This window comes from Lissotriton helveticus, chromosome 7 (genome assembly GCF_964261635.1).
Source record: "Lissotriton helveticus chromosome 7, aLisHel1.1, whole genome shotgun sequence".
In the NCBI taxonomy this organism is placed as follows: domain Eukaryota; kingdom Metazoa; phylum Chordata; class Amphibia; order Caudata; family Salamandridae; genus Lissotriton; species Lissotriton helveticus.
In genome coordinates, this window is record NC_136068.1 from 1,385,617,873 (window position 1) to 1,385,644,895 (window position 27,023).

Sequence of the window (27,023 nt, forward strand, 5' to 3'; positions counted from 1 at the left end):
TCTGCAGTTTTTCGAATAATATGTTGTTAAACCGAAAAAGAAAACCTAGTACCCTACAAATGGCAGCTAAGTTAAGTTTGCGTGTTCACAGTATTCATATGGTGTTCCCCAACCTGTGACGTGAGATGGTGCTTTAAAAGTAAGACATTTGAAAAAGAGACTGAGTATCAGTGTAAATATTTTACCAGCGTCGTGAGGCCATATTAATGTCTGGCGCTGTGCTGTACTATAAAACATAAAATAACATAATGTGCTTTAAACTAAATACCACGGGGGGGCCTTTTCTTTTGCAGTAGATAGTTCAGTCACACCATGCTTTCTCTCTCATGCTTGTACTCCATGACCCTACTGGCGAGTGCCCCCTTAATGCCGGAGGAGCAGGAAACAGCAGTTACCGACCCCATCCTAAATATGAGGACCACAGAAATACAGGGGACCTATCCACTTTCACCCATAGATATCAGCTGCGGAAATAGCTTAAATCATTGTGTGGGTGTACACTGACAAATTAGGAAGTACCAGGGGAATCTGACGCGTGGACATCAACCCCAGTATTTTCTCATTTCTTGGTGGCGCCCCTGGGTCACACTTGTGATGAGTTGGATTTTCCCCACTGCTGGAGTTACCAGTACTCTTGTATCAGTAGCTGCCAAGGTGAGTGAAGCCTGCCCCATTTCCCAGACCTCTCATAATGAGGGCCTGAGCCTTTCTACGTGATTCAAACCTTACCAGCGCACTGACTGTCCTTTCCCAAAGTCGGTAACTCCAACTATGTTGAATTCCCTCATACATTTGATGATGAGAAAGAGCTTTACTACCTAGTAAGACTATGGCAGGACTGCATTTTCTCTTTCAAAATATCAAATCTTCAAACCATATTATTATTCTTCCTGAATCTAGTGCACAGTTCAAACTTCTTTTCTCTAGCTCCTTTCCAACATTTTTTAGACTAAAACCTAGAACAGCAGGGATGTTATTTGTTGTTGATGATCCTGCACTGTTTCTCATGCCAGTCTTACAACTAAAGATGGTGGTGGGAACTTTTTGAATGCTCAAGTAATGGCATTGATGGTGGGCACCTTTATATACCTTATATGGTGGGGCTGGTGGTGGACCCTTTGTATAGTGAATATGACGTGGTTGGTAGTGAGCCCTTCTTTATACTGGGGTTTGTTGCATTTTTATACTAATTGTCCTGATGCTGGTGGTAGAACACCTTTCTGTACAACATGTAATCAAGTTGATGGTAGCACCTTTTTATAATCTGTGATGCAGTTTGAGGTGCACACCTTTTTGTGCTGAATGTGTTGGGGTTGGTTAAATTCTTAGAATGGATGTGGTGGGGTTTTTGTTGTGCACCTTGTCATCCTGGATATGGTGGACACCTTTGTATCCTGCATGTGACATTAAAGGTTGCAGTCTTTTTATAGTTAATATAGTGTGATTCAGAGTGGACATTTTCTTTATCTGCAATGTGGTCCTCCTCACTGAGCCCCACTCTTTTAAACATCTACATGGCCCCACTCACAGCTATTGTCCGGAACCACGGACTCAACATCTTTTCTTACGCTGGCGACACCCAGCTGATTCTCTCCCTCACCAATGAACCCACAGTCGCCAAGAACAACATTCACGACGGGATGAAGGCTGTCACCACCTGGATGAAAAACAGCTGCCTCAAGCTCAACTCAGAGAAGACTTAAGTACTCATCCTGGGCTCCACCCACTCCCCCTGGGACGACTCCCAGTGGCCCGCAGCACTTAGAACCTCTCGCACCTCCAAACCCACAGACCACGCACGGAACCTCAGCATCATCCTGGACTCCTCGCTCACCATGAGCCGCCAGATCAACTCTGTCTTATCTTGCTTCCACACTCTACGCATGCTCTGAAAGATCTTCAAGTGGATCCCCATTGAGTCCAGAAAGACGGTCACCCACACACTCATCAGCAGCAGAATTAACTACGGCAACGCACTCTACACCGGCATCACTCAGAAACTCCTCAAGAAACGTCTGAGCCAGACTCATCCACAACATCCCCCACCGCAGCCACATCACCAGCCACCTGAGACACCACCACTGGCTTCCAGTCAACAAAAGAGTCACCTTCAAGCTCGTCACACATGCTTACAAAGTCCTAAACGACGCAGGACCTGTGTACGTCAATCACCGCCTTTTATTCCAGATACCCACTAGAAATCTCTGCTTCACCCAACTCACCCTTGCTACTGTCCCATGTATCCACAAGACCACAGCCAGAGGAAGATCCTTCTCCAACCTTGCAGCAAATATCTGGAACACCCTGCCTCTCCACCTCAGGCAATCACCGTCACTCCCTCAATTCAGGAAGGACCTCATGACCTGGCTCTTCAACTGAACCACAGCGCTTTCGACAGAGCAGCAGCTCCCTCCCCTCTCCCCTCAGTGCCTTGAGACCCTTGCGGGTCAGTAGTCGCGATTTACAAGCCACCTTCTTGACTGTTGGTGTTCTGTGACTTTTTATAGTGGGTGTGGGGGAGTTGATGAAGAACACTTTTTTAACTGGATGCAATGGGTACTTTTTTACACTAAATGTAGTAGGGTTTATTTATTTATTTATTTATTATTTTATAGGTTTTATATAGCGCTCGCTAGACCCGGGGGTATCAGAGCGCTTTACATACATAGGTGCATAGCATGACAGAGGGATGCATACAGACAAAAACCAAACATTATAAGTAGTCGTACATTGCATTGAAAGGTTGAAAACAGTCCAATCTCCACTTATCCACGATGGACAAATAAGTAGGGAGTCAACTAGGTTATTGGAGTCTTGGTTCGTTGACTAGGACGGAAGGTATTTCTTGAGGAGAATGAGTTTCAGGTCTCTTTTAAAGCACAGGAAGGAGGGTTGCATCTGAGGTCAATCGGAAGTGAGTTCCATATCCTGGGTACGTTACCAGAAAAGGATCAGGACTGAGCAGTTGTCTTTTTGAATTTCGGAGGGGTGAGAAGAAGTGAGTTGGAACTTCTCAGGGATATGGATCTTCCAGCTTTTACCAGTTTGCTTTTAAAGTAGTTGGAGGAATGTGAGTAGAGGGTTTTGTGTGTGATGCAGGCCAATTTGTAGATACATCTGCCTTCAAAGGGTAGCCAGTTGAGGGAGTGTGGTCAAACCTTCTAACCCCCAGTATGAGTCGAGCAGCCATGTTAAGGACTGACCTTAGAGGGGCTAGGTGAGCTTTTGGCATCACTGTAAGGATGGCGTTCCCGTAGTCCAGTTTGGATAGGACTAGGGATTGAACAACAATCTTATAATCGTCTTTGGGAATGAAAGATTTCATTTTCTTCAGGTGTTTTAAAGAGTACAGCGCATTTTTTGTAGAGTTTTTGATGTGGTCCTTCATCGATAAGTTCTTGTCCAAGGTAATGCCTAGTGACTTAACCGAGTCGGTTATAGCGAGGGAGCAGTTAAGGGCTTCCAGGTTCTTGAGCCAGTCATGGATAGGAGGGTGGTTACTTTTTGTAGCGAACAGTATTAATTCTGTTTTGTCTGGGTTCAACTTTAAGTGGTTTGCTTTAAACCAGGATTGGATTTTAGGTAGTGTGACATTGAGGAGTTGAATGTTGCTGGGTGATTTGATTTTGTAGTAGAGTTGAGTGTCATCTGCATATAGGTGATATTTAACTCCTGCTTCTTTCAGTATGATTGTAAGGGGTTCTATGAAGAGATTGAAGAGGGCAGGGGAGAGGATCAAGCCTTGAGGGACCCTGAGTGTGACTTGTGTTGGCTTAGAGAGACAGGAGTTGATTTTAATTTGTTTAGCCCGGTGTTGGAGGTAGGAAGCAAACCTTTTTAGTACCATGCCATCAAAGCCAGAATGGCCCTTCAGAGTCTCAAGTAAAGCTAGGTGATTAATTGTGTCAAAAGACGCAGATAGGTCAATAAGGATTAGAAGACAGGCTTCCCCTTTGTCAAAGGCTCTGGGTATATCGTCCGAAATATTAAGCATGGCTGTTTTAGTGCTACACCCTTTCCTGAATCCCGATTGAAAGGTGTCGAGGAGGTCGAAGCCATCAATATGTTTGTAAAGTTGTTGGAGAACGCACTTCTCCAAGGTTTTGGCCAGGAACGGGAGCTTGGAGATAAGTCTGAGATTGTTGAGATCATTAGGGTCGGCTCCTGGTTTTTTGAGTATGGGTGTGATTTGTCCTAATGGAAGGGAGTCTGGTACACAGCCTGATGTGAGAGAGGAGTTGATGATCTTAGTCCAGAAAGGGGTAATGATGTGGTTGAGTCCTTTTACATTAGTGGCTGGGAGGGGGTCCCTAGTGTGGGAGGTGGGCTTTAAGTTCGCAATTATATTGAAGACCTTGTTTTCCGACACAAGTTCAAAGTCCGACCAATTCACATAATTTTTCAGTTGACAGCGAACCTGGCTGTCCTTGGTATGAATTGGATCTGCTTGGTCGAGGGCAAGTAGTGGGGGCAGATAGAGATTGAAGATGTATTGAAGGTTTGGATGAAGGATTGCTCAATTTTTGTGATCTTGTCTGTGAAGAAGCTGGCAATTTATTTGCATCAATCCATGGTTGCTATAATTTGTGCGGGCATTGGCAGTTTATTTGCCTTTTGATGTGGTTGACGTGTACATCGATTTTGTAGTAATATGGTGGGGTTGGCAGTGAGCAATGGTTCATAATCAATGGAGTGTGGTTTTTGTTAGACAGTGCTTTTAATGGACAGCCATCTCTAATTTGAGGGTACTGGTACCCTCCAATTAGGGAGATGTGTTCATTTAAAACACTGGTGGTAGCACCATTTTATACAGAATGTAGTGGGGTTGGTGGCATGCTCCTTTTTATACAGAACCTGGTGTTGGCGATGCACAATTTTTTTGTTAAAAGATCTTACGTGGTTGATGTTGGGCAGCATTTTATATTTAGTGTTGATGTTGGGAAGCTACTTGTGCAAGATATGATGGAATTTGTGGTTGGCACGCTTTTATACTCGATATGATGGTTTGTTGGTGGGCACATTTCTATCTTACATGTGGTCATTATAGTTTCTGATGGCTGCGATTTTTTGAAGGTCTCTTAAAAGGTCTCTTAAAGCTTTCACTATGTAAATGTACACATCTACGTCCTGACTATTATCAGATTTCGATCATGTTTATCTGCCTTTCAAAAAGATCTCCTAACGCAAGACATAGGGCATCGCTTATTATCATCTGTAATGTGCGCTTTGCAGCTAGACTTCTGCACAGCTAAAATATGTTCATCTTGTAAAGTAATTAATCATATCAGGGACTGACACTCTGCACTCAGAAGAACTGAAATGTTGTCTCCCCGGTGGCTTATTGTGCCACGTGGACGTGAGAATATATTTTATTCAGTGTTCCCAGATTTGGCATGGTTTGTTTTTCTAGTTCTCATATTGTCTTAGTGTGTCATGCATCCCCATAGAATTTTATCTTTCAAAATACTGTCTCAAGTTAAATTGGAGCAAAGTTTGGGATGCCCTTACAGGCCTCTTGAACGGACTATCTGCAGTCTTGACGGCTAAAGTCCTGGGAAATATTGGGGCTTCATAAATTAAAACCTCTCGAGGTCACGTATGTCTTTGGTTGCGAATTCCATAGAACTGAACAAAGCGGTTCGTTTCTACGCATATTCATTAATCTGCAGTGTGATCACTCATAAGCGGGTGGAGGGTCACCATACACAACCTTAGAAAAAACATCATTTATGACGTTCTCCCTGGGGTGATCTGCATGTTCCAGATATCACCTCAATTTGCAGACACTTCAGTTTGCTGTTTTTATCCCTAGTTGGGTAAGTGAGTTAATACCAATTAAAGCAGTTTTGACAGTGTAAAATTCAAGAGGGTCACAACTTTCGGCCCGATGATTCATTTCGTCCAGAAAACATTACAAGGCTCTCTGGAATGTTTTAATTGTTGTGAATACCGATGCTTTTTTCTCCCTAGGGTGTCCCAGAGGACTTGCTGTTCTTTTATGACCATCTGGAGAAGGGTGGAGGAGTTATTCGAGTGGACCAGTGCCTTCTTCAGTATCGCTACCACCCACAAGCTGCCACCCATTCCATCCTAGAGTAAGACGTTTTTCCATAATGTGTATATCTGCTGACACGTCTCCCATAACACGCTTACACCATCGTTTTAAGGCTTCAATTACTGACAGGTTTTTATCACGAAGTTCATGCAAATTTCCTGCCATAATGTTACGTAAAGCTGTTTTTATTTAATCACAGATGCAAAGGCTCATATCTACATTTACTAAAACAAGTCTTGCAAAACGTGGAAATCAACATATACTGGGGCATATTAGGATGCTGGAAGCTCCAGACTTGGGCTCTAGTACTGGTTTCAAGACTCCTTTGAAAATTGTGTGATTTTAGTTGTCACTTAAGCACCCCACGCAGAAACGTGTAACTACGGTAATGTAAATATGTGAACTATAATGATATTATGCAAATTCCCCTTGTCTTCCAACAACCCCCTCCACTGTACAGTGCTCTGTTGCTCACATCAGCTAGGCTTGCACCTGTAATACCGATGTATGCACAGGTGAGCTGAGCAATGAAATACAGTTCCAGCTTTGACTAGTGAATCTGTCTGATACTTCATACTAAAATGTGAAGTGTTGATATGAATTGGCTATGCATTATCCTCCTTCTGTCAAATCTACTCCTGAACCACACAGTAATCCAGTTGCGATGCTCATTTTTAATTTCGCGAATCTGAATTCAGGGTTATCCAGGAATGCTAATATTCCAAAGTGTCTTTAGTAAATAATTGGGTACAGATGTTTTCATTCGGGTACGCTAAGGAGTCTGTCCCATTTCACCTGGATGTTATACACACGCGCGCATTCACACTGCCTTTGTCTGTCAGCTCTGTTATGAAGTTCTTAAAAGGTGTTGGTTATTTTACAAAATATTGTGTTTTAAGTACCCATTACAATCTGCACTCCGCTCCCTTTCCCCCAACCCCTTGAACCCACCCCACTTCTACACCTCTTCTCTAATAAGTTATTTTAACATGATATGCCTGCATAGTTGCTTGAAAATCTAAAGTTCACCTCCCCTCCCCCACTTAAAATTACCAACCGAGCTACGCCCCTGGTGTCCATATCCATTTCTGTTATTCAGTATACTGTGGTTTGGTGATGAAACGTCCCGTACCACTGATTGTGTCCATTTTACAATGAGAAAACATACGAGATACTATTTAACATTTAAAGAAAATTTATCTTTTTTTAATGTTTTTTACTTATGTTGGAGTTGATCATTTTAGAGTGCAGATTTCTGGCACCACCCTACTCATGCTATGCGTGAGGTTTGCCATCTATGATCTAGAACAACACTCTCCACCAAACACGTCTTTTGAACAATGCAATAACCCTTCAAGCAGGACAGTTTCGCCGTTAAAATTCAGGATATTCTGTGTGCCAAATGTGAACTATTCCTCTCTTCCCTCTTTATTTATTTGATTTTTTATCAGTTTTGCATAGCTGTAGACAAGAGCCAAATGGTGACAGAACACCTTCATTTGTAACGATTTTGTGTAAAGTAGTATTCAATGTATTACTGTCACACATACAATATAGTAATATAAAGCAGTTACATAGTGATTTCTCATTTTCTGTGATAAAACCTCTCTGGTCCAGGTCTTGTCAGACCGACTGCTCATCAGTATAAAGTGGGTAACCAGGCTCCCATGCCCAGAGTCAGTCTCTGACTTTGCCTTGGGCTCACTAGAAAATATCTCACTCACTTTGTGATTCCCAGTCCGGTTTTTACCCAACTGCAAGACTAAATCTACCCACTTAAACACCACGGAATTACTCTTACCCAAAGAGCAGGAGAAGGCGTACCTCTCAACTCACCACTGAGGGGGGTGAGGGCTAGCAGGTATCATTCCCACTAACCCGGCCTCCTTTCTTCTTCACCCACCGTGCTGTTTCGACCACCAGGCCTCGGGCTGCAGTGTGACAGATCCAACCACAATAACTCCTAACACCAGCGGCGGCCACCTCAAAACTCAAGAGGGGAGGGCACAGGGTGAAGGAGACGGAACAGGGGATCAGGGAAATAATTATAATTTTTTAAAAATGTACTGTTCCCTACGCTGCAGGCCGCCTCAGTGCTCCTCTTCTCTCCTGATTGTGTCCCAGCAGTCCCTGGGACACCTGCAAAGGCTCCCCACCCAATCCCTGCGCTTCTTTCAATAGCATGAGAGCATCGCCAGGATTGTTCTGAGCGGCTTGGTTTGCCGCCCAGGCAGAGCCTGGGAGTCTGTGCTGTTTCTCCAACCTGGCTTTGCAACACATTAGAAATTAGAGATTAGAGAAGCCTAAGTGTTCATGAGGGTTCAGCCGGCCAAACTATCATGCGCACTTACAATGTGCAGTACTCCTCCACTGCTAGCTGATGACAGCCAAGCCAAACCAAGCCAAGCCAAGCCCCGCCCTGCCCAGCCCTGCCCAGACTTGGCTGGCCGTAGAGGGAAACGCGAAAAATAAAATCATGATAAAACCAATTGATTATCATTTTCTTTTTCCCTTTTCCCTCAGCCTGCTCTCTGCGGGGGTGGGGGGAGGCTCCTCGGCCTTAGCGGAAGAGCCACAGCTGCCTAATACTCTGCATATAAGAATGAGTTGACTCACGCACAGCGCTGAAAATAACCGATGTTAATGTTACCCAACGTACTGTTAGGATGATTGAAGGCTGAGTGGGCTTTGCTCGAGTTTGAATTCGTGACCTGTTGATCAGTACTTTTTAATGCATGAATATTCAGTTCCTTGTGCTATTCCTCAAACTTGCTGATCATAGTTTTACAGCTGGAAGAAGAGAGAAGCATGCAGAGTCTCTTTGAAAATAAACACGTCTTTTTTGTTAGATGTAATGTGCACTTAAATCAATGTTTGTGCAATGTATTTGAAAATACAGATTCCAACATATGACAGACAGGTAAAATAGTGTCATAGTTGGTTTAAAAAAATCAGTAGTCTTCTGCTACAAGTGAGAGTCTCACCCCAAGATGCTAGAAGCGTTTGACAGGCACAGGTGAAGGTATGCACGTAACCTACCAAAGCCTTTCATTTAGAACAGGGGCTGCTGGATGGTTCTTTGACGACCAGAACCACCAAGTAACGCTGCCAACCTTCTTTTCCAAGACCGCCAGCATCATCTACTGAGTAGCATATTCCTTGCCCATGTCCTGGCATCAATCAATATATACAGGTAATCGCCTTAAGACACAGCATAAGTCTTTAGTTTCAGCAACATGTCACAAACTGCCTGACTCCTGTCTTGCAACGAATTCCTGAGAACCAGTGCGGCCACACTCCTTATTTAGTGAGACACTTTAAATTAGTCACTTAGACAGTCAATCACAGTGCTACTGAATCCTCCATCCAGACAGAGTGATGTCATCAGTGAATCATGAATAATGTAATATGTGACATCATCATCAGTGGATTGTGGGCGCACGAGTTATAGTTAGTACAACTAACTATAGTGGAGGAATTTCAATGGTTTTGTACGAGTGAAATGTCCAGCTAACTATAACACCCCTAAAACCTATGGTTTTTTCAGTGAATTTCAAACGTTTTTTAAATGCTAATTCCTAACTATAACATGTCTGAAACCTATGTTTTTTCAGTGAATTTCAAAGGTTTGTAATTGACAATTTTTAATTGTTATATCTTTTTTTTTATACTGATTTACTACATTTTTTTAACTATTTATTTTTAGATATTGTATTTTTAAATTACATTACATATTTTTTATATATATTGAAAATATATATTTTTTAAAATATTGAAATTCTAATATTGTTTTTCTTTATTTTATATTTTTTCAAATATATTTATATATATTTTATATAGCAGGCAATAATATCCTATGGAATGAAATTCAAGTTACTGGTAAATACGGTTAGAATTACTTTTTAGGATCAGGACTGAGCTCAAAGATGCAGCACTGAGGTCTCTCCTGATAACAGGTGAGTAAATCAGAATTCGTAGTTTGGCTGATTTTAAAGGAATATTTGAAAGTTTCAAAAATCGACACTTAGAAACTTTTTCAGCAAAAAGCAGACAATGATACCCTATGGAAGGAAATTCAAGTTACTGGTAAGTATGGTTAGAATTACTTTTCAGGATCAGTACTGGGCTCAAAGATGCAGCACTGAGGTCTCTCCTGATAACAGGTGAGTAAATCAGAATTCGTAGTTCGGCTGATTTTAGAGGAATATTTGAAAGTTTCAAAAATCGACACAAACTTTTTCAGCAAAAAGCAGGCAATGATATCCTATGGAAGGAAATTCAAGTTATTGGTAAGTACGGTTAGAATTACTTTTCAGGATCAGTACTGCGCTCAAAAATGCAGCTCCGATGTCTCTCCTGATAACAGGTGAGTAAATCGTAATTCGTAGTTCGGCTGAATTTTGAGGAATATTTTAAAGTTCAAAAACTCCACACTTAGAAGAATTTCCAAGTGAAACAAGTCAATGTTAGCCTATGGAAGGAAATTCTAGTTACTGATAAGTACAGTTAGTATTACTTTTTTGGATCAGTACTGGGCTCAAAGATGCAGCACTGAGGTCTCCCCTGATAACAGGTGAGTAAATCGGAATTCATAGTTCGGCTGATTTTAGAGGAATATTTGTAAGTTTCAAAAATCAACACAGCAACTTTTTCAGCAAAAAGCAGGCAATGATATCCTATGGAAGGAAATTCAAGTTACTGGTAAGTACGGTTAGAATTACTTTTCAGGATCAGTACTGGGCTCAAAGATGCAGCACTGAGGTCTCTCCTGATAACAGGTGAGTAAATCGGAATTCGTAGTTCGACTGATTTTAGGGGAATATTTGTAAGTGCCAAAACTCCATACTAAGAAAAATTTCCAAGTGAAACCAGTCAATGTTAGCCTATGGAAGGAAATTCAAGTTACTGGTAAGTACGGTTAGAATTACTTTTCAGGATCAGTACTGGGCTCAAAGATGCAGCACTGAGGTCTCTCCCGTGTGTCAACACCTGAGGTACTGTCCATAGTCACGACAGAAAACTACCTCGCACTGCACTTCTTTTAACAGTATCAGCCCGGGGTTGTGAATAAAGTTTTTTCTATACACCCACGAGCCAGGTACTTTTTAAACCTTCACTATATCCCACCACTCACATTAATATCCCTATCACGTACACCACATACACCACACATAGTCCATACTTTCAGTGCTCCCGCGTAGTCGTAGGTCGCAGCACGCCGCATCCCGTTAGAGGGGTGCGAAGACCCCGATGATGAAGCATGACACCAAGGGGCCTGTTGGTGTGCGAGGGGTATTTTACTAAACTCTGAGTGTCCCCACACTCCTGTGGTTGACATTTTTCCCTTTCACTGTAAGTAGGATTCCTTTTGTTTATATTACTATGTCACACCTGCATTATTATACATGGACCTGTGTTCTGTTGCAGAAAGGAAGTACCAACTTTCACATCTAATTCTCATGGAGATGGATACTCATTTCTTCATCCTGATTATGTCCGTCAGGGTTTTTAGTTTGGAGGTTTATAATGTGCCACGATTCTCTTTTGCGTAGGTGGAGTACTCTATTGCCCCGCCCTAGGATTCTGCTAGATTTGTTCTATGACAAAGTATGTGAGTAGTGAGTTATTTGATATATGGTAATCAGTGAAATGCCTCGCTACTGGATAGTGGGGGTCTTTATTGCTGATTGCTCTCATATGTTCTTTTTGGCAGCTAATGTTGTGCTCCCCACATAACGTATTTTGCACTGACATTCCAGTATGTAGATTTTGAATGTAGTGCTACATGTGAGGAATTGGTTGATAGTTTTTTCTCAGTAGGGGTGTGGTACGATTTCCTCATGATGCTGTTCCAGAATACCTTGCAATGCCCTCATGGGGAAAATCCCAGTAGGCTCAGGTGAGTATTCAGGCGTTTGGTTATACCCCCTTTCACTAGCATGTCCAACAGATTTACTTCTGGTCATATCTCAGTCTGATCAATTTTAACTGTAAGGTGAAGGCCAGGTTTATTGCCAACAGTTGCCAACAGTTTTACTTCTGCTCATATCTCAGTTGATGCTTTTAGACCAGTTATTCCAAGTCACTCCTCTACAAACAATTTATTAAGGGTGTTTGCAGCATTTAACAAGTAAACCCAGCAATCGAGCCCACATTAAAACGCAGCGAAGGCCATTGATTTGTATAATAGCCGTTTCTGACTGAACTTTTGTAATGAATAGGTGTGATACGATACTTCCATGTCCTCCCACACCACCAGCTGTCATGCTTCCTCATTCGACTCCCCTTCACTCTTCAAAAATCCTGTTTGATGAATAACTGGCCTACACTTTATTGTAAAGGAGGCTCTTCTAACTATTGAACCTGTGATATGAATATATAAAAACAATGTGATACATCAAAACTACCTTTTAATTCGGGAGAGATATCACGTTGTTTTACAAACCATTGTAGAGACTAGGGGTAGCTATACCCCATCCCCACATAGACTGTTAACATGTTTCACAAGAGTCCAGGGCATTTGTCCGGGTCATATTGTGGCATGTAATCCTGTTAACGCCACTTTTAACTTGGGCTGACCTTTGTCCTCCTGCACTTTCCTGGGTCCCTAGGTACCTAGGAAATAACAAGCAAACATACCGTTTACAATGATAGGCTGAAAAAGGCAGACAAACACACAGCATACACATTTGCAGATATGGTTGGTCCGCATTTTGGTAGGAAAGTTTCTTAAATTTCTAGTTATAGCCCAGATTTATTTATTTATGTTAGAAGCTTATAAAGCGTAGGACTCACCCAGAAGGGGGTATCTCCGCGCTGCGGACAGGAAGAGCTAGTGCTACAGACTGTTAAGCCACAAAGAGTACAGTTTCAGGAGCATCCTGAAGCGCAAATGGTCCTCACAGTTGCTCAAAGTAAGGGGTAAGGAGTTCCACAGCCAAGGAGCCCTACAAGAGAAGGCTTTGCCACCAGACCGCGATTTCTTCTCACGGGGAATAGTGAGCACATTTTTTCATACCCAAGCGTAATACTCTGCTGGCTGGTAAGGAGTATGTTTCTGAGCTTAAGCTAGGTCCTTTACTGTTTAAGGCCTTGTGAACAGTACAGCATACTTTAAATATAATCCTCTGGTGGATGGGCAGCCAGTTGAGTTCCTGTAAGAGGGGGAGAGAGGCAGTTCTGGGAGAAATTTTAGTAACCAAACGCGCTGCCATGTATTGAACAACTTGTAGTCTACTTAACAAAGAATCGTTAGCAGCATCATACTGCGTCTGTACCATCTGCGTGGAAACTCGCTAAAGTCATAACTCTTCTGAAGAAACCGTCCCTGGATCCATCCGAGTTGGGTAACTATCGTCCTATATCTCAGCTGCCCTTTCTGACTAAGACGGTGGAATCTCATGTAAATACTATTCTTACTGAGTTCATCGAGAGCAATGAGATCATAGACACCTCACAAAACGGTTTCAGGTGTTGCCACAGTACCAAATCAGCTCTGTTGACAATGACGGAAGAAATCCGTGGCAACCTTGATGTCGGAAACTCTGCAGCTTGGTTCTTTTGGACTTAAGTGCTGTCTTCGACACTGTCTCCCACGTGATACTTTTTAATCGTCTTCAGGAAATATGAATTAGGGGGTTGGCCCAGGCCTGGTTTCGTTCTTTTCTGGAGGGTAGATCTTTCCAGGTCCTGGTGCCTCCTTTCCACTCTTGGGAGTATGCTCTGCAACAGGGGGTGCCACAAGGCTCAATTTTGAGCCCCTTACTTTTCAACATATATGTTCAGCCCCTCGCAGTGGTGGTTAAAAGTAGAGGGTTGTCGTTGGTGTCGTATGCTGATGACACCCAATTGGTTATTGCCTTTTCAAAGCAATGCAACCACAACCTCGTGAAATTTAAGGAGGACTTGTTGGTGATCGCGGACTGGATGGCTTCAAACTATCTACAGTTGAATGCCAGTAAGTCTGAAATTCTGCTGTTTGAGAGGGACCATGATATGTGGTCTGAGCAATATTGGCCAGATCGACTAAAACCAGCACCCTCGCCTAAAGAGGCAGTTAAGAATCTCGGTGTTTGGATTGACAGTGGTCTCTCCTTTGATACCCAATCTATATCAGTAGCAGGGACTTGCTTTGGGCTCTTGCGAGGATTAAAACCTCTGCCTGGCTTTTTTGATTCGAAAACCTGTCAGACCATTGTTGAGGCCACAATCTTATTTAGATTAGACTAAGGTAACTCTCTTTATTTAGGCGCCAACAAGTCCAGTTCCTGACATTTGCAGAGAATACAGAACGCAGCAGCTCGTATTCTCTTTGCACTCCCGAAATCTTGCTCTGTGTCTAAATTTCTACCTAAACTTCATTGGTTGCCAGTGGAAAAAAGAATTCAGTTCAAAACACTATGCGTGGCCCACAGAATTCTGACTCAGCAAGCTCCACCAGGGCTGGCTGATCTACTAGCCTTTTATGTTCCAAAGCATTCATTACGCTCAGCTGACTACGGGCTGGTTTGTATTCCTCGAATCTTGAGCAAGTGGCCACTCTTTTAAAATGCTTGCGGCCAGACTATGGACTTCGCTTCCAGCCTCCATCAGAGGGATTCAGAATCATCTTGCCTTTCACAAAGCCTTAAAGACCTGGCTCTTCCCTGTCTAAACTCCCTTCCACCTTTACAATCTCTAGTCTTTGGTTGCACTGGGACGCCCAGTTGCTGGGGCAGCCATGTGCATTACAAATCAGACAATAATAATAATAATGATATATGTATGTATTTATGTGGGGGCGATAGAGAGACTTACCCCCAGATGCATCATGCACCCATTTTGCGATTCCTTATTAGCGAAAAATAAGGATTCGCTAATAAGGAATAGCAAAATGCTATGCATGAAGATCTTGCTTAAAAAATAGCGATTTCTTAAAATTCCTTAATTGCGACTCGCAAATTGCGAGTCGCAATTAAGGAATACCTCCCCATTCATTCCTATGGGCCTAGAGGCCCATAGGAATGAATAGGAAGACAATCTCAATTTGCAATTCGCAATTAGAGATTCGCTAATTGAGATTGCAATTTCAAGGGTGCCAGGGTGTCAAAAGGACACCCTGTTGCACCCCTGAAATCTGCATATGGGTACATCTTGCACACACACATACCCTAAGGGCATGTTTGTGTGTAAAATGTAACTTTGAAAAATGCACTTTAGTGCATTTTTCAAAGTTTTTGCAAATTACCATGAAGTTCAACTTCATGGTAATTTGTGCCCCCTATTAGCGAAATCGCTAATTTTTTAACTTTAATGCATTGTATTTAAGGAAACTCAATTTGAGATTCCTTAAATGCAATAGCAATTTAAGTAATCGCAATTTTGAGATTTCTTAAATTGCGATTTTTGCATTTGGGATGATGCATCCCAAATGCAAAAATACCGGTCGCAAAGGGGCAGATTCTGAGAATATGCCCCTTTGCGAGCGGATTTTAACTTGATGCATCTGGGCCTAAGTACTCCTTCATAGCCAGGTAAAAGTTCCTTTGGTTGTGATTTCTGTAAATGCAGACCCCAAAGGAGTGCATACCATTTCTCTTTCAAGCGACCGAACATTCTCAAAGGTTCTCTCCTTCCCTGTAGGCCTACTCGTAGACACTCACCTGGTGGCCATATGGTAACTATCCCTAAATATCCCCAGCTTCCTCTTGCAGTATGGACTACAGGAAAAGACATATATATGGAATTTAAATTACCTATGTCTGCCGTGCTGTTTGTTCTTTTCTTTTCTTTTTCTTTTTATATACAGGTTTGAAGCACACATAGGTGAAATATGGTCCTCATGCCCTGAAGATATTGTCAGTAAGTGAGAAGTGACAATGAAACATGTTGGCCGTTCTACTTAAAATGGTCTAACCATGGCACGCTGATTTTAAGCATGTGTGGACACGTAAAATAAAGACGGTTGTTATATGCCACAACTCATTTTTTTTAATCATTTTTTCTGGTGAGGAAGAATTTTCTCCTCCCTATATGAGGGTCTAGGGAGGTTTTTGTGAGATGTATGCCATACACGATAGGGTTATATAGATAAAACACACGCACACAACATTCTCTGATCTTGTTCGGGTGTTGGTTCTTTCGCATTGCCGATTGAGTCCCTGCTGGTTGCTTACGTGATACAAAAGGGGGTGGTAATGGACGGAGCATCTGAACCAATCAAACACTCACACCCAGTCAAAAGATCTGGGTTTAATCCATCGCCATTCTTTAGCCCACTCTGCCACCCCAGTTCAGACATGGCTATATGCAAATCAGTCTGACCCTGTGCCTCATGGGAACAGTCCAGCCCGAACTGGTTGCTTACGTGAGGCACTTATTTTTGTATATCTTTTCTTTCACATTCACATTTGGTTTGTCTCTAGGCGCAGGACCTGTCTTCTTAAACATAACACACATTCTGGGGGGGTTCATATATAGACACTAGAACCGTTCTCTTCCTAAATGTGAAATAGGGGCAAGCCACAGACTAAGGTTTAGGTATGTGAGACGCATCAACGCCTGTTGTTATGATTGAATGATTTGAGTAGAGGGCACTCTTTATAGTTTTCCTTCTAGAGCTCCTTCTTGTCTGTAGGGCAAATATTTATGTACCCAAGACAGTCAAGACTTCGAGTTGACTTTCCAGGATGACCTTTTCTACTATCTTGTAGTCCATTATTTGAGAAGATTATGAATGTGTCCAATTTAGAAAAGCTTCAACAAACTAAGGGAGGAGATACCTTAAGTCTCATAAAGTGCATATATATGGTATATCCGAGACCGGGAAGTAAGGGACACTTCTCAAGTGTTGAGCAGACCAGTACCCTTGAAGAATGAGTGACTACAGGGACGGCCCATCCCTGAAACTCCCTATGATGTCGGTAAATTGACTTAGAAATCATTGACCATACAAGGAAAAGGGCCTTCGGTGTATGTCTGTATATAAATGTGCATGCTTTTTTATAAATAATGTAAACTGCACATGCTAATAGGCTGCTTTTTACAACCAGCAGGGTAATCTGAAGAAAGCCAAGTGACTTTTCGGGACAGTTTTATTGGCTGAAACATGTCGACCGAATAGACACTTGGGACCATTCAATCCTAAAAGTGTCACCTATCTTAATTTTAATCTAGTCCCTAAACCTACGCCATTAAATACCTTTTTTATGTTTTGGAGGTTATTTTAACTCACCAACACTCCCTGCCTTCACTCACAGTTAATATAGAACTCCTCTTACAAACATGTTGAGTCCACTCACACATCTTATGTGTGTGAGTGAGGGTTCAATGATGAAGCAAGCCATGGGTGGTACCTGTGGGTGAGGACCCTAATAATATATATTTATATATACATCAGTGTACATACTGACAAAATCTCAATACTGGTCTGAGACAAATGTAAGGCGAGCACCGATTTACCTGGGTGCCGTTACTTTCCGGTCTCGGATATACCATATACATGCACTTTATGAGACTTAAGTTATCTCCTCCTTTAGTTTGTTGAAGAATATTTTTTGGGAGGATGAGGGTATACCTATTGTAAAAACTTCTCACTCCTTCTTAAGTTGTGGTGCAATCTAGACAAGCAACATTTAGAAGTGGTTCATCTGTAGTGGTTAGTGCTCTATAAGTAATGAAATAATAAAGTAATTTGTAGTCGACCTACCTTCTTATTTAAATGACACAGCATAACACAACATTCTCTTTTGAAAGCACCATCTTAGGGCTGATAAGATGGTTTTTGACTCCTGACATAACTGCAAGCTGGCTTTCTATCCTAATCCCAAAACTGGTTCTGGAAGGAGGTATATTAGACCTTTAAATTGAACCTGTGTCATGTTTGAAATGCTACCATGTGTCTTGAAATTCTGCAGAAAACATTATCTGTTGGATATATTCTTGGCCTAAAGTGGATATGGTTACTTTCCGGGAACAGTCTTGAGACACAAAAGTGGACGTGAAGCTGTGTGCATGGGGAAGTTGGCCAAGAACTACTCCTGGGTGAAACAGCCAGCGAGGAAGCTTAAGCATCAATGCAGCAGAGACCTCCAGTGCAGACTCTTTAAGATTATTTTATTTCCGCATCGAAGGAATCAACAGTAGTACAATTAAGATGTATATATGCCTACCCAAGGGACACTTTTACTTGAGTGGACCCATTCGTGTATTTACCACTGCCTCTGTATCTAACACTGCAGAGTATTCAACACTGCCTCGTGTCGAAATGATTTCTTCCATAAGATGATTTCTTCCATAAAACAATTAAGGGCAACTGCTGGAGACAATCCTGTAATTTAACTTACGCTGCCCTGTCAGATTTGGATCTTTCGGCGTTCATAAGTTCTGACTGCCTCACCATTAGGGACCAAGTATTAGTTGGTGAATTCTGTTAGAAATGCTCTTTGGTTGTGGAAAGATACACTCTGTTTTGAAACTAGGGCCTACGTTTCATGGAAGGCACTAGACACTAGGAGCTCAATAAATGTGAACACCGGATCGTGAGGCTAGAAATTAAGGGATTAAAGGTGCGGAGTCTGTCTCTAGTGACCAGAGACCAGAAACTAGGCTTAACAAGCATTTACAATGCAATAGGTCTCGCATTTACTAGAGTTTGAGCTATTAGCATTGTAGATTACAATGTCTTTTATTAATGTGTTGGTTTTTTAAACAAATAAATAAAAGGCATGGCCATTTCCAATGTCAATAGCATAAACTCCCGCAAATGCGAGACCTATTGCTTGTTTACATTACCGCTGACAGCCTAACCTGATGCACTGAGGTCATTATTGGTAATCCCGCATGCGGTTGCCACTAGCGTAATCTTGTCTGATGTTGTCTCTCTTGCAACAACAATAATATTAATAGCTCTGGATCATTTTCACTGAATATAAGTAGCTGTAATTACAGAAAAAGTTGGTGGCCCCTAGGTTGGAGATATAGAATTTCAGCAGTGGTTGGGGTTGCCTGTACTAGTAGGATTTGGGGAGAGGATGTAGCCTTACGGCTAGAGCGGTCAACCTTGAAGCTAGGGAACCGGGTTCGAGTCTCGGCAATGGCGCTAAACATCCTGTGATTCTGGGCAAATCACTTAATCTCCCCGTGCCTAACAAAACAAGCACGCCAAATGGGAGGACGTGTGAGAAAACAGACTGTAGTGGGGGAGAGGGGCCCCTACAAATCATGGAGCGGACAGGGAGTCCTCACGAGCCAGAGCGAGTAGTTTACTGGGTACTGTAGACAGAAGTGGGGGGCTCCACCAGGTGAGGTGTACTGGAAGGAAGTTCCTCAGTGTGAATGCCCTCCCCAGGGAATCGTGTCTATGGTTACAGAAATGACTTGAAGCCCAGCGGGAAGGGCGGGCGGCGCACCCCATTCACTAGACTGAGCGGGCCAACCACGGTGAGATTACCACGGCACAAAGGAAGCCCCCGCCAGGCTCTATACTCCCTAAATAGCACACACAGTTTATCAAATTGGGGAAAAGGTGCCTGGAGTACACCCCAAAGTAGGATCCGGTACACATCCCGAGGATGGTGCACCCCGGGGAGGGGGTAGGTGAGAGGAAATCAAAGGGGTTAAGTACAAATAAAGGGAGTAAAGCACTTCTTTTGCATTTTACACAAAGTCACATTCATTTTTTGCGGCACGGGGAGATTAAGTGATTTGCCTAGAATCACAGGGTGTTGAGCTGACTCCGAGATTCGAATCAGAGGGGTAAAACTCATTCTGAGGTTAAGCACAGTTAGAGGGTTAAAGCAATGGAGAGGTACAAAAGAAATGGTGGAGGTAAAGGACAAGCAGAGTGGTAAAGCAGGCATTGAAGAGTAAAGGAGAAACTGGAATAATAAAACACAAGTCACACGGGTAAAGCAAACGTCAGGGCGGAAAACTACATGCCACAGAGGCAAATCACAGATCATAGGAGCTGGATACGTATCGGAAGGGATGGCTCCACCCAGAGGAGCCAAGCAATAATCAGGATCTTCTCTTTCTACTCTGGCAGCCTGAAATTCTGAGGCTCATCACCTACTTGTGCAGCGGCCGGGCTTGGCTCCGCCACACCGTCTTCGTCATCGACCGGCCGGGCTTGGCTCCGCCGGTCGAACTCCATCTCCCAGCAGCCTCCAGGGGAGGTGACGACGCCAGCTAACAGCGCGCCAGGTGGCGCATAAAGCACCGGCGGGTGCAGAGTTCCCCGTTCTTCTCTTTCTACTCTGGCAGCCTGAAATTCCGAGGCTCATCACCTACTTGTGCAGCGGCCGGGCTTGGCTCCGCCACACCGTCTTCGTCATCGACCGGCCGGGCTTGGCTCCGCCGGTCGAACTCCATCTCCCAGCAGCCTCCAGGGGAGGCGACGATGCCAGCTAACAGCGCGCCAGGTGGCGCATAAAGCACCGGCGGGTGCCGAGTTCCCCGTTCTTCTCTTTCTACTCTGGCAGCCTGAAATTCCGAGGCTCATCACCTACTTGTGCAGCGGCCGGGCTTGGCTCCGCCACACCGTCTTCGTCATCGACCGGCCGGGCTTGGCTCCGCTGGTCGAACTCCATCTCCCAGCAGCCTCCAGGGGAGGCGACGACGCCAGCTAACAGCGCGCCAGGTGGCGCATAAAGCACCGGCGGGTGCCGAGTTCCCCGTTCTTCTCTTTCTACTCTGGCAGCCTGAAATTCCGAGGCTCATCACCTACTTGTGCAGTGGCCGGGCTTGGCTCCACCACACCGTCTTCGTCATCGACCGGCCGGGCTTGCATCCGCCGGTCGAACTCCATCTCCCAGCAGCCTCCAGGGGAGGCGACGACGCCAGCTAACAGCGCGCCAGGTGGCGCATAAAGCACTGGCAGGTCCCTCGTCCCGCGAGGACGCACGCGGGACGCGCCGGACGAAGCCCGGACTAAGGGCGGACAGTCTAAGACAGTCCGAGACTGGCAGAGGCTGGGCTGGGCCAGTTATTCTGTCCGTTACCCTCAAGGTGAGACTTTTCCATTGCCCGTGGTCCTACTCGGTCCCTATTGTTTACAGACATTGTTGAACTGTGGTTATGCTGCTCTGAGGGTTTGGGATAACACGTTGTCAACATATACACATAGGATTCTTGGAAAGATTACTGTACGCTGGTGCACTATGTCTAGTAAAAAGCTATCTCCGGCTAGAAATACTATGGACAACTACTTAGTCCAGGTAGTTGCTAAAATCAATAGCGAAAGGAGATCTTCACTTGGGTTGGGTGTATCTTCTAAATCATCTACACCGACCTTATTGGCACCAGACCTGGCCCAATCTCCTGAGTTAGCCAACAGTAGTAGCACTGCTGCAATATTTGACCATGTTGACAATGTGTTTTCGGCTCAGATAAGCTGTTTAGTAGAAGAGAGTGACAACGAGGAGGTGGCTGAAGTACATCTAACTGAGAAAAAAGCACCTACCCCAGTGCCTGCACCGCATAGTACTAGAGGTGTCAGAAAGAATCAGCCCAAACGTGGAGGGCTTCGATCAAGCCGGAAAAACCCCTCTAGCAATATAGTGGTGGAGGAAGATGGATCAATTGATGATAATTCCATGTCCTTAACAAACGAGCAATTCAAAAAACTGTCGGGCATGATAGACTCAAAGGTTAAGGGTATTGTAAAGCCATTGGTAGGCATGATAGAGAAGCTCACTAGCAAGGTGAACCGATTAGGGGATCTATTGAATAAAGCATTAGCTGAAGTAGAAAAGCTGCCAGAAGAAGTCACTAATAGGGCTGGGCTAGTGCTAGGCACCACTACACATGTGGGCGACGGCGGTGCCTTCCCTTTGCTCAACCAACCGGTGGCTCCTCAGGTAGCTACATTAGATGGCGAGCGGGGGGAAGTTGTCCCTCCAGTTGTACCTACTGCCCCGGAACCTACGAAAGGTTCGGTTGAGCTTATAGTTGAGGCTTCTCCTCTAGTCCTGATCCTAGCAAACGTTCCCACATTGGCGCCAGGACAGGATGAAACTACTTCATCCCTGTTGTCCAAAGCCCTACACTGGCTGACAGATAACATGAAGATAACTCCCTGGGGCAAGCAACAGTTGGCAGAAGAACTAGTTATGGCCAGGAGGGTGAAGTGGATCGGAAACAGTCCAAAAAGATTCAGGGGTGATTGTGTCGTTTTGAATTTCTCAGACCCAGATGTTTTGACCAACATATTGCCCAATATTCTACCACCACAGCGTAGATCTACTGAGATTATTCCACTCACTTTAGACTTCTTTTACTATCAGAGTGGGAGGGTTCCTAACCGGTGTACGTTAAGGACAAGATGGAATGTGGTTTCAACTAAGGGGAGGAGGGCTACCCAACCCACTGAGTGGGGATTAAATCTGGAGAATAGGTATTCAGCTCTTTCCAATCTGAACGATTGCGATTGACTTCCTGCGGGCAAAAGTTTAGCAGTATCCGCTACAACCGATCAGAGCTTATGCAGCTTGCCCGTCCAAAATGTCAATTGTTGTAGAAATGGGATGAAGACTAAACCGGGGGCCGTGTCTGGCAAGAGGGATCCTCAAACAGTTACGGTCCCATCTACTGTTCACTGCAATCTTGTAGTTGGTTCTCAGGGGGCAGGTATCAGTGCTACTACAAGCAATATAGCCCAGTTAAGTCCAGTAGTGTTAGTAGCAGGTGAGCCTAGAATCCCGCATGTTATTCCTGAAGTGTTAGTTGGCCGTTTTTCTGGGGGGGCGAATCTAATCTCCTGGAACTTGGCTGGGCTGTCCTCTAAACTAGATTGTGGGGACTGGCTTGGCTTTGTAAGCTTATTCGATGTGTGCATATTTCAGGAGACTCGGGCTTGCGACCCTGTTTTTGTGTTAGGATATCTAAATTTTTCTGTACCAGCGATAAAGGGTCCAAAAGGGAGACCAATGGGGGGGCCTCACAATTTGGGTCCAACAGTCCCTTAAATTCACAACCAAAAGTATAGGGACTAGTCATAATGACATCCAGTTGATCAGGATAACTAATGATATTCTAGGGTCACTTGACATTTATAATATATATGCTAGAAGTGCTAAGGGAGGCCGATCCGAAGTATTAATTGCCTTAGATAACTTTCTTGATATATATTCTTATGACAATAAAATTGTTATTGCAGGCGACCTTAATAGGACGTTCGAGCCTCTGGTCGCGGGTGAGTTCGACTGTGGAGCAGAAGTGGACTCCCATTGGGGTATCCCTGAGATACAAGTGAAGCCAGTCACACGTTGGACTGAGGACATAATAGCTCTGAATGCCATGTGTATTGAAAAAGGTCTGAGAGCTCTGAATGGAAGAGCAGCACGGGATAAAAATGGCTCTATGACTTTTGATAATGGGAGACATAAAAGTCGAATAGACTACGTAATCTGTAGCATGACTCTGTGGCCATCTGTCTGTGACATGGAGGTTGTCGTGAGACCCGAGAGCGACCACAACACCCTATGCGTGGAGCACAAATGGTGGCCCGCTAGGTCTAATTCCATCTGCTCGAATGCTCTTGTTCCGCCTTTGATCATCCCAGCAAATAATATGCCCAGGCTCAAGTGGGCTAGTGTAGTGACCAATCCGCAGGCCATTGATACTATTAATTATGAAACTGACCAAGCTATATTAGCTATGGAATCAATTTGTGTTTCCTCCTCTGGCTTGGGGGATGTGGTCAACATCCATGATACCCTCTTTGGCAAGATCAAAGAACATTTTTTAAAACCTGCTAAGCGAAATGGAGCAATAGCTTATAAAGATGCAAAATGGTACAACGCCGAATGTAGGGCGGCACGCCTTGCTTTGGGTCATGCCATCAAGAGGAGGGAGCCCGCGACCATCTGCCTAGCCAGAAAGGGTTACAAAGCCTGCATAGCGAAAGCCAAGAGAGATTGGGATGAGCAACATTGGTGTAAACTGAAAAAAGCTAGTGACAGGAAGGACTCCAGAGTGTTCTGGAACATCGTTAAATGGGGTAGTGAGAGAGTAGAGGAACCCCCTAATAATAATGTGTCACAAGAGGATTGGGTTGAATTTTTTAGTTCACAATACGCTCTTAATATTCAGAATACAGGTGAGGACAGGTTCATTATGACCTTTTCCCAAGGTTATCTTTTTACCTACAAGGAGGTTATGTCTGCCATTAATGCAGTGAATAGAGGGTATGCTCCCGGGTTGGATGGCGTCCCTGCTGATATCTTTTTAAATGATAAAGAGCCATGGTGTAAATATATTCATTTACTTACTAATTTCATCGCTAAGGGAGCAGAGGTCCCGGCCTCATGGAGAGGAGCTGTGATCATCCCCGTGTTTAAAAAGGGTGACAGCGCACAGCCAGGTAATTATAGGCCAATAAGCCTTATAGACACTGTGCAGAAAATAGTTGGACGTGTGGTTGTAAATAAGCTCCTTGACTGGGCCGAGGACAATAATATCTTATCACCCTACCAAGCGGGATTCAGAAGGGCAACAAGCACGGTGGACCAAGTGTTCCGCTTTCAATTGCTACAGTGGAAGACCGTGGTGCTGGGTGGAGGCAGCCTATATGCGGCTTTTGTCGATCTAAGGGCTGCTTTCGACCTGGTGCCACGGGCCAAATTGTGGCAAGTTTTACAGAGTCTGGGGGTTCCTATGGAACTATTGACCTTGATAATGCGCCTCCATGAGCTCACTTTTGCTAAAATTCAGTGGGGCGGCTATGGGATGGTCACATCTGACTTTCCTGTTGAGCGAGGGGTTCGACAAGGGTGCTCAATCGCTCCAACTTTGTTTACCTTGTTCATAAATGGTGTTGTCTCCCGTATGGTACCAGCTTCAGTAGATGCTCCCTCTCTTTCAGGTCTAAAAATCCCCATATTAATGTTTGCGGATGACACGCTTATTTTATCTAAAAACCCTAGTGGCTTGCAGCGTGCTCTGTTAATTTTTGAAAATTTTTGTGGGGAACATGGATTAGAGGTGAACGCAACTAAAACTAAACTTATGATCTTTAAGCCGCACCGCAATCTTAAGTCCAAAATTGGTATGAGCGGTCGGCCTCTTGAAGTAGTAAACTCGTTTACATATCTGGGTATCCACATTGCAGACAATAATAGGTGGAGTCAGCATATAAACATTGCCACTCTGAGACACAAACAACTAGCGGGTGCCATTAACTCAGAACACAGGAAGTCTTTGACTAAACCTGTTAAGCCAGCTTTGCTGGTTTACGAAGCAAAAGCAATTGGTTCCGCACTTTATGGTGCGGAGATGTGGGGCTTTGAAAATTTGAATTCCTTGCAAACCTCAGAGAACAAATTTTTACGGTTACTCACTGGCACACCAAAAAGTACTCCGTTGTTGCCTTTAAGATACGATCTTTGTAGGAAACAAATTAAGGACCTGGCCAGCTTACGACCAATCTTGTATTGGCGAAGGCTTTGGACCACTCCCGAGCTCTCGCATTACGCTGAAGGTTTCATTGATGTCATAAAGGCGGATACCTTCCATAAAATTAGTTGGCTCAAGTCACTGAAAGCCATACTGTTTGAGCTTGGGTTGAGTTCTATATGGCTAGATCCAGCAGGTGCATTATTTCCCTCCAAGTCTGCCCTAAAAATTATTTTTTGGGAAAATGTTGCTAACAGGAGCCTGAGTAGATCTAGCAATGGGTCTATGTCTGTGGGTTTTCTTGAGGTTAAACTGTATCCCGCTTTGGAGTTGTATTGGGATATTATCTCAAAGCCAGGAGACAGAAAGCTTTTATTTCAACTGAGAGCTGGAGCCCTACCAATAAGATCACTGACTGCTAAATGGGGTACAGGGGGGAGTGATACCTGCCCAGCTTGCGGCATGGGGAAGGAAACGCTTGGTCACTTCTTGTTTTCCTGTAAAGCTTACTGTGCTCCAAGGCGTGTCTGGTTAGCACCTATGTGCAGGAACCTTGGGACCTCCTGTAGTTCTGTTGCCCTCCGTATTATATGTTCAAGCTCACTTACATGGATAACAATAGCTACAGCTAAATATATTGGTTGGGCATGGGCGATCAGACAGAGACTGCTAGTTGATTAACTATTCTCTGTCTGCAAAATTTGTCTTTAGGATTTTGTTACCATTGCTTTCTAAACTACGAATGTTTTGGTATTCAGATAGAGACTGCTAGTTGTTTAACTATTCTCTGTCTGTATTATTTGTCTCCATGAATTTGCCATCACCGCTCCTTAGATTGTCAATGTTTTTATAACCTTTCTTGAAATTATGAATGTTTTGGTATTCAGATAGAGACTGCTAGTTGTTTAACTATTCTCTGTCTGTATTATTTGGCTCCATGAATTTGCCATCACTGCTCCTTAGATTGTCAATGTTTTTATAACCTTTTATGTTTTTTAAAATGTACTAAACTCTTTTTAAATTATTTGATTGAGGGAAATTTTATAATTGTGTATTCTATGAATTCAATAGTGCAGTGTCATTGTGATTGACTGAAAATGTAATTCAATTTTAATATTTTGTGTATATTCTGCTTTTATGAGTAATTACTCGAATAAAGCACTATTTGACTTGACTTGACTTGAATAATCAGGATGTTAGGGCACACACCGAGGGGTAAAGAACAAGTCAGAGACAGGATACAGCACACATCAGAGTGGTAAAGCACACATCAATACTAACAAGCAACACTCGCCCCACCTCCCCCACGCGCAGCCACAAGTCAAATAAGTAAATACACGGAGCTCGGTGTGCCTGAAGCAGGCGCTGAAATACAGTAAACAAGGCACATATTGGTTTGACTGCCCTTCAACACAAGTTAGTATTCTTATCATACCCCGTGAAATGAACCCAAGAGTCTATTATGCCCTTTTTCGCTTGCTAGTGTGTTACTACTGTTTTAGGTCTTCTATATAAAGCACTTTCACTCCGATGGGCCTTGTTTTTGCTGTTTGACTAAAAAAAACGAATCTATAAATGCGGTTTATTGTCCGCATCT

The 27,023-nt window shown here is 43.6% G+C and overlaps 1 protein-coding gene across 2 annotated transcripts in view; it reads left to right on the top strand.

Annotated features, from left to right (window-relative positions):
• The window catches only part of QTGAL (queuosine-tRNA galactosyltransferase), a 2,423,197-nt gene that overhangs the window by 1,781,064 nt on the left and 615,110 nt on the right, over positions 1-27,023 (top strand). For both annotated transcript variants that reach the window (XM_078654698.1, XM_078654699.1), the window contains one exon: positions 5,971-6,095. In XM_078654698.1, the coding sequence (XP_078510824.1) occupies positions 5,971-6,095 (125 nt within the window). The remainder of the gene's footprint in view (positions 1-5,970; positions 6,096-27,023) is intronic.